At 31.5% G+C, this 8339-nt stretch overlaps 1 protein-coding gene across 1 annotated transcript; it reads left to right on the top strand.

Annotated features, from left to right (window-relative positions):
* The first annotated feature begins 1866 nt into the window (after window positions 1–1866).
* LOC149573176 (methylesterase 8-like) lies at window positions 1867–2302 on the top strand. The gene is made up of 2 exons (XM_089815920.1): window positions 1867–2109; window positions 2192–2302. The coding sequence occupies exons 1-2, from the start codon at window positions 1867–1869 to the stop codon at window positions 2300–2302; spliced, it is 354 nt and encodes a 117-aa protein (XP_089672046.1).
* The last annotated feature ends 6037 nt before the right edge of the window (window positions 2303–8339 follow it).

The raw sequence follows: 8339 nt of genomic DNA, 5'->3' as shown, positions 1-8339 counted from the left end.
TTCATAGTTCATGAAAAATTTCTTTCATGGTTACGTAATGAAAAAATATTCACTTTGGAGGGTTATTTGATTATTTCATTTTTCATAATACTTTTAAGTAGTTATAAAACAAAACTGTCCCCAAGCTCCTATTCACTTTTTGAGGACTATTGCAGACTAATGTCTAGATATATGTTTCATATATAGATATGATCAATACCACTTTTTTTATTATTGAAATTAGATACTCTATGGTTCTATGACCACTTTTTTTTGTTGAAATTAGATACTCTATGGTTCTTAATAGAAATTGAAGAAGGAAATTTGAAAGTAGTTTAGAGCTTTCTTTGATACTTTTCTCAATCAAGTCCTCGGTTTGATGTTCTCACTTCCAGAAAACTAGATAAATAGATAACCAATGATATATAAACAAAGTAATATAGTTGTTTGGTGTTTGCAGAGGTTTTCATGGCCATTCTTTGCCTTTGCATGTTGTTTAATTTTGGTGTAATTGTCTTTATAGAGCATCAGAGGGTATTCACCTATCCACTTTATTCTGAGTGTTGACTTGGTTAAATAGACATCTTACATTTAAGGACTTTGTTCAGGCAGGCGGGTGAGATGTGTATGTACAAGAGGACATAACTGTTTGTTCTATATAACCATGTTTCTTGATAAGTTTCTTAAGTATATGCTTTACTGCCTAGTACTTCCAATAGATTTTATGATTCAGTAAGATTCTATCAGATAGAGTGAAGAATGTGTGAAAATGGGCTTTCCTCATCTATAATTGTATGTAAAGATATTTTTTAATCTCTACTAAAAAATAATAAAACTAACATCCAAAGAATATATGAACATGTTGTTTGGAAAGGGTATCCATAGCTATTAAATAACTAATTTCATGTACTCTTAAGTTCTTAATAATATAGAGCTATTGTTTTCGCTTATAAAGAGTTTAAGGATTTTCAAAATTAATGAAGATGAATTTAAAGTGCCATCAACATATTGGTCTATAACAAATCTTTGAATAGGGGTTATGTTCATGAAAATCTCATATTAGAATAATTCCTTATCAATTTGATTGTGATCTTCAAAAGAAAATAGACAATTCTAGTTAAAAATTGTTAGTGTCCACGTTTATATAAAGAATCAATAAAATTGTTGATATTGATTGCAATTTCTATGGTCAACAAAGATTAGTGAAATGTGAGATTGTGTGATATAGCCACAATGATTTTGGAATCAAATTGTAATGCTAGTAATCTTTGATTTGTTTGATTCCATATAGATATGTTTCATCATTCAATTTTTATCCCTTTAATTCATGTCATATGATATGATATATCTATTATGTGTTCATCTTTTCTTATAATCAACTATTGATGACACATGTTGGTAGTAGATGGTTATTTCAAACAACATTGAAGTTGTTAGTTTTGAATGTAATTTCTATGTTCAATATGAAGAAATGTGAGATGATGTGATGTATCCATAATAAGTCTTGTTGGTAGTCAATACTCTTAATGCAAATGATCTTTGATTTCTTGATTTACTTGATCATGTGATCTGGATATATCTCATCATTCAAGACTTTTTCTTCAATTCATATGAAATGTTGTAATATATCCATTGTATTTGTTCCCTTTCCCTTTAATGGTCTCTCTTTTAAAAAATGATGACACATGTTAGTGGTCATTATTTTCAATCAAGTTGTGATGCAAATAACCTTTATTTTCTACTTTCTTTGACTTACTTGTGAAATGGATGCGATTCATCTTTTTCTTCTATTTACATAACATGGCATGATGTCAAATATCTATTGTGTTTGTTCTCCCTTTGCTTATATCAACTCTTGTGAAAGAGTTAATTCATTAAAGAAAATCAATGCTGGAGGCAAAGGTAGTGGCAGGGGAAAAGACACACTTTGTGTTGGTTCATGGAGGATGTCATGGAGCTTGGTGTTGGTACAAACTTCTCCCTCTCCTAAGAAAGGTAGGCCATGATGCCATTGCAATAGATCTTGCTTCTTGTGGAATTCACCCAATGGATGCCCATCAAATTCAAACACGACTTGACATAAATCAGCCATTTATTGGGTTGTTTAACTTTCTTTCTCCCCACCAAAAAGTATGATCTCTACACCACTTCTTTTTCCCTCTTAATAAACGATCTATTTCACTTCCATCTGGTTTTAATTTGTTGGGTGCAGGTAATATTGGTGGGTCACAGTGTTGGAGGCATGACTTTGAGCTCAATAATGGAAAATTTCCTAGAGAAGATCAGAGTCGCTGTATTTGTGACAACATTTATGCCTCAGTGAATTTTTCAAGAAAATTAACGTTTTACAAGAAAATGCACCTGACAAACTGTTAGCTCAGAAGAAAGAACATGGTGTTGAAATAGTACAGAAAGTGCTTGACATGAGAGGTCCACAAGTGTCAAGGGTGTTGACCAATCTTGAAAACTTGAATGCTGAAATGAGAGCTATTGATGATCAAACACCTATGCTAGAGTTACAACACAATGTGAAGTTGATTTTAGATATAGTAGAGGCAAATATTCATAAGTTTGATAATCAAAATTTAAGGCACGAGAGAGAGTTTATGGGAATATACCAGAAGGAGTGGCTTTAGAAAGAGATTGCATGATGAAAACAACAACTAGACAACATAGAGGATATTATGTGAGCCACTAAATATAGTCCAAGACAATGTTACAGTAGGTGCTATGACATTGGAATCACTTGCAAGTGTCTTTGAGAATTTACAGTCCAAATATTAGGACTAGAAGTTGTACAATTTGTCATGTATGGCATCTGCATTTTCTTTTATATTACTTATAAGAGTGTTTCAAGGTTTCAAACCACTTCAACATCCTTTGCATGTTTTGGAGGTAATGTCACTGTGCTGTAGGCTTCTATAAGGGAATGAGCCTCTTGATTATGGCATTTACCTAATTTGATGATAGTTCTACAAGAATTTGTAATCAACTTAGCTAATCAACAATTAGACCAATTTAACTAGGTTATGAATTGTTTCTTTCTAAAAATATCTTCTATGATATGTTTTTGTAAAATTTCTTGCAAACTCTGCCCATTTTTCGTGGTTTGGATTATTTTGTGCAGGATCTTAAGTCACTTAGCACAAGTTGAGTGAGTTTTATTATTTTATTATTTGGATTTCAGATTATGTATGGAACTAGATCAATTTTTATGTTGTGCTAAGATGTAATAAGCACCTTAAAAAAGATCTCTCTATATATTAAATTAAATTAAGTTTCAAATCATATTTTTTAAATCCCCTAACATTAATTAAAAATATAAAAGTAAATTGATGTCTATAAAATCATGAATATGACAAGTGTTAAGAGGCCATATGACAACCTACAATTAGGATTATATGATAGTTGATAGAGAGCCACAAAGACACATGTGAATGGACTTCTACAAGTTGTGTAGAGAATCAAAATAATGACACATATACAAACTCAAGCATCGACAATATGCATTAAGGAGAACCCCATGATGTTTAGCGATTAAGACTCCAAGGATATGCTTCTTCCTACTCATCTGTCTAACGAAGGGTCAATGAAATTTGATTTTGGAGATCTCATTTGAGAGTCTTTCCCATCAGAGGCCTTTCCTAAATAGTTGCAAGGTACTTATTTCTCTTTGGGTTAATTGTTGGGAAGACACATATGGCATAGCGGTCCAAAAGATTACATGTATTTGGCAATTCAAATTCAACACTCTAATTTTTTCATAGTATCTAAATACCCTAGTATTGTTACAGAGAAGATACATGGAAGTATTTTGAATCTAAAGAAGAGGGCTAATCGAAGTCTACAATTGGTATGAGAATATTTTCTTATGTAATAATAGGGAAATGGAAGTGGTTCTATGATCTATATATTGACTTGAATTATGCTGTATACTCCCCTTACCATTAAAAAACTTCCCATGTCTAGAACCCCTGATATTCTCACTAGGAGACTACTTTGTAGTTCTCTTTTGCTAAGTCAAATACCTATGTAGTAAAAAATATGAAATAGGAAATCTTAATTCCTATTTACTAACATTCAATCCTATAGTTTATTGACTTCCCTGACTAAGTAAGGCCAAGCCTTCGATCTTCCATTCTGAGTATTGTCTAAAACTAATATCGATTACCTTGGATGAATATTATTAAATTTAGTAGTTTTTGTTAATATGATATGATACATTAGTAATTTGAAGAGCATACATATACATTGATAATCTACATTAAAGATATCATTGCTCTTATTCCCTGCGGCAGTATGATAAGGTTAATGATTGTGGACAAATATTATTCACCTTGCTTATACAACCTTAAGATGTAAGGATAGTTCTCTTATCTTCCTGATGTAGCATTCTATTTCAATGGTGATTCTCTATTAAGTTTCGTTTCACATTTAGAAGGTTTCTACCCTTATTCAAACTCTGAGTGATTCTCTATCTCAATGACTTAGTGTATATATATGGATGATGAAGTTTAAATCTAGATAATTACATTCATTAAAAAATCTATTCAAACAATAACTAACCTCACCTCAAATATCTCCCACGACGCACATAGAACACATCCAAACCTCCTCTGGTGGCGAAATAACTAACAAACTTTTTTCTTTTTTCTTTTATTTGAACCCGACTTCGTCAAAATTTTGGCCAAATTGGGAAACATAATTTGGTCAAACTTTTGACCAACTCGGGCATAAAAACAAGAAAAATGTATTTAACAAGCCAATTAAGGGCTTGGTCAAAATAAAAGGTTGAAACTTGACCTATAATGTATTAGTGTAAGTTCAATGATGTTTTTCCTTCTTCATCCCATTGACTTAAATATCCTTCATAATTACTTCTATTTTTAATCCTATTGTTTGTGACTTTAGTAATACTTATTTCTATTTTTTTATGAGATTTTAAAGATCCATTTTCTTATCCTAAGCTTTGAGATACTTTCTAAATCTTTTAGCATATACTGATTGCCATCCTAATGTTTGAAATAACCATTGCCAAAATTCTTGAGAGAAGTGGTATTTCCAGAGATGGGCTAATATTTACCAATTTTGTTCACATAAAAGACATCTCTAAGGCCCTTCAAACTCTAATTTTTCAAACCAACTTGTTAATATCCTTTCTTGGATGGCTGTCCATAGAAACATTCCTTCTTTTGGGAGGCATTTTTTAGCCCAACTTAGATGCAAGGGTAAATCAGATTGGGGAATTTTATATTTTTACAAATTAGGTTGTAACCATCTTTAACAGTGTATTCTATAGAATTTTATTTACTCCATATCAACTTGTCTGGTTTATTTTTTATATTTTATACTTTAGCATCTAATATGTTTACTATTTTTTTTTCCTATTTTAGAAAGTGGGGTGTTGCCCAAACTCCTTCGTTTCTCTCCAAAGCTTGGGTTCTCATTCGGGAAACACATGTAATCTCTAAGCTTATTCCCCCAAATATATTTTTAGAATATCTATGCTCTTATTGATTAAAGTTTTCTCAATGCTAGGATATCCACTCCTAGAATCTTCCCAAAAAAGAGTCGAGTCCCTTAATATATATCCCAGATTATATGATCTTGAATGGTATCTCTATAATTATGAATAAAGTTCCACACTCTTGATCCCTTTGAGGGATTTCTTGTCCTAAAAATAATGGTTATTATATCATCTTCCCTAAGATACTTATTAAATAATATTCATGCTCATTTTCTATCAATTTTCGTATATAATCTCCTAACAACTTTTTTTTCCAATGTTTTATTTTGGTTTTGCAAGTTCTTGATACCCACCCATCCTTGTTTTAATGGTTGATATATTTTCTTTCAATTAATTAGTGCTAATTTCCTTTTTAAGTTGTGCGCAGCCTGAAAAATCTTTGATCTTTCTTTCTATCATTTGTTTTGTGCCTTGGGATAGAGGTATACATGACATTTGGTATGTTGATAATGCTATTAGAATCAATTTAATCATACTCACTCTACCTACATTCATAAGCCATTTCCCTTTCCAATTTTCCAATTTCTATTATATTTTACATAAGATAAGGTCCCATGTTTTGTATACCATAATGCCTTTTTCAATTGGCATGTCTTGGTACCTACAAGGAAAATTCTCTATTTTGAATCCTAACTCTTGAGTGATTCTAGATGTTATGTTATCCTAGGAATTAAGAAAAACTATTTATGATTGATTTGAGTTGACCTTTTTACCTAACATTTTTGACACTCCTCTAAGATTCCTTTATATATTTTGGCCTCTTGTCTACAAATTTTTCTTGGAAGGACCATGTCATCTATTAATTGTTGATGGGTGACATTAATTTCTACACCTTTAGTTACTTTAGTTCCTAAAGTTTGACCATCTAAGTGTACCTTCTTAATACTTCTCCCAAAAGTTTCAACCATAATAAAAGATAAGAAAAGGGGAAAATTATTACCTTGCATCAATCCTCTTGAAATATCAAAGAAACACTCTGAAGATTCATTTCTAAGGACTAACATCTTAAGTGCTGATATGCAATTAAAGATTAGTTTGATCCATTTTCTTGAAAATCCAAAGGATTCTAAACATTTGCAAAGGAATCTTCGATCTACCCCGTCATAAGCTTTCTAAATATCTTGCTTGATTAACATGCATGGTTCTTTTGTTTGTTGAACTAAATGTACTAGTTCTTGCAATGTTATTATACCATGAAAGATAGATCTACTTGGAACAAAGCCTACTTGCTCACCAGAGATTATTTTAAGTAGTAGAGTTTTTAGTTTGTTGGCTATGGCCTTTGATATTACTATATAAATTGTATTACATAGGGATATCGATTTGAAATCTCCTAGATCTTATGAGTTTTCTTTTTTCTTTTTTCTTTGTATTAGGGCTAGAAAGGTGTTATTAGTTTTGGTGAGAAAATGACCTACCCTTCTAGAGTTTTCTATTGCCTCCCACAATTTATAATCTTAGAAATGCTAACATTTTTGGAGGAAAATTACTTGAAAACCATAAGGCCCTAGGGATTTATTGGGATTAAGCTCAAAAAGGGCTTTTTAAAGCTCTTTTATAGTTAAACTTTGATTAAGGAATCTATTATCCGCTTCTGTTATAATTTTTGAAATGTTGCTAAGCATCCTATTTTGGACTATCAGATTAGACCTATCTATATTGTTATATGAGACACTGTAGAAGTTAACCATCTCTTTTCTAAGTTTAATAGTGCCCTCTATCACCACTCCATCTATATTCTTACTCTTCATTATTTTTTTATGCTCCTTCTTACTTTTGTGTTGTTGTTGAATAACTTTTATTTTTTGCCCCAATCTACTAATCGGATTTCTCTAGAAAATTTCTTCTTTCAATAATAGATCTTCATGTTTTTTCAATAGTAAATTTTCTCTATAATAAATCTCATTATGCATTCCTACCTTAACTATATTTTGTTCCAAGTTTACTACATTTTTTTTCTACTTCCACTTTCTCTTCAAAAATATTTTAAAAATATATTCTATTCCATTCTAGCATCATTTTTTTGACATGTTTTAGTTTTGATACAAAACAAAAAAGCTTGGAGCCTTCATATAAGTCTTCCTTCCACCATTGTGTTGGCCTGATTTTTCACTTGCTTAGAAACTTGTAAAAAATTGTGAAAAATAGGAAGAATCATGAGAATTTTGTTAACCTTCATAATAAAATCCGAGGTAAGTTTTTGTTTTGTTATGTCATAGATATTCATTCAAAATACATTTTCCTTTTAAAAGGGAGATATAAGAAAACCTTGCTATATCTTTATATCCTAAGGTTTTAAGTTAAAAGTTTTATATCTATATTTCATGATCCCTTATATCTTTTAAGTCGCGATGTTGCAAAGTATCAATAATCACAACATCACTTTGCTCTGCTAACTAACCATTTCCAAGGTAGTGAAATGGTGAAACAGTCTATTCCAAGCTTAGCATGGCTTTGTAGTGGTCTATGATAACATCAAGGCTAGAGGTGTGATTGAGCAAAATAACCAAGAGCACATGATCGCGGGTCATTTTTGACTCGAGGTTTTTCAAGTGGCGATGTTGCAATAGAAGGAAAATGGTTAAGCCCAAACCAACATCGTAAGGTTGTAAGATATAAAGTATTGAAGGTATCTTAAGTCATGACCATGCGAATGAAAAGGAAGTAGTCAAATAAAGATGTCAACACAACATCATAGGCAATCAGATAAAGTGTGAAGACTAAGTTGCGACGTTGCGAAAAGCTTTTGATGGTTAAGAATTATATGAAGGTGCATCCTTGCAGCTGAGTCAAGACAACCTCAGGTTAGTGGAGCGAGGCAATGAAAGCATTT

The sequence above is a fragment of the Cupressus sempervirens genome, chromosome 2 (assembly GCF_028749045.1).
Source record: "Cupressus sempervirens isolate cs-2001-9-10 chromosome 2, ASM2874904v1, whole genome shotgun sequence".
Classification (NCBI taxonomy): domain Eukaryota; kingdom Viridiplantae; phylum Streptophyta; class Pinopsida; order Cupressales; family Cupressaceae; genus Cupressus; species Cupressus sempervirens.
The sequence above is the reverse complement of the archived record's forward strand: the minus strand, read 5'-3'. Positions and strand labels throughout refer to the sequence as shown.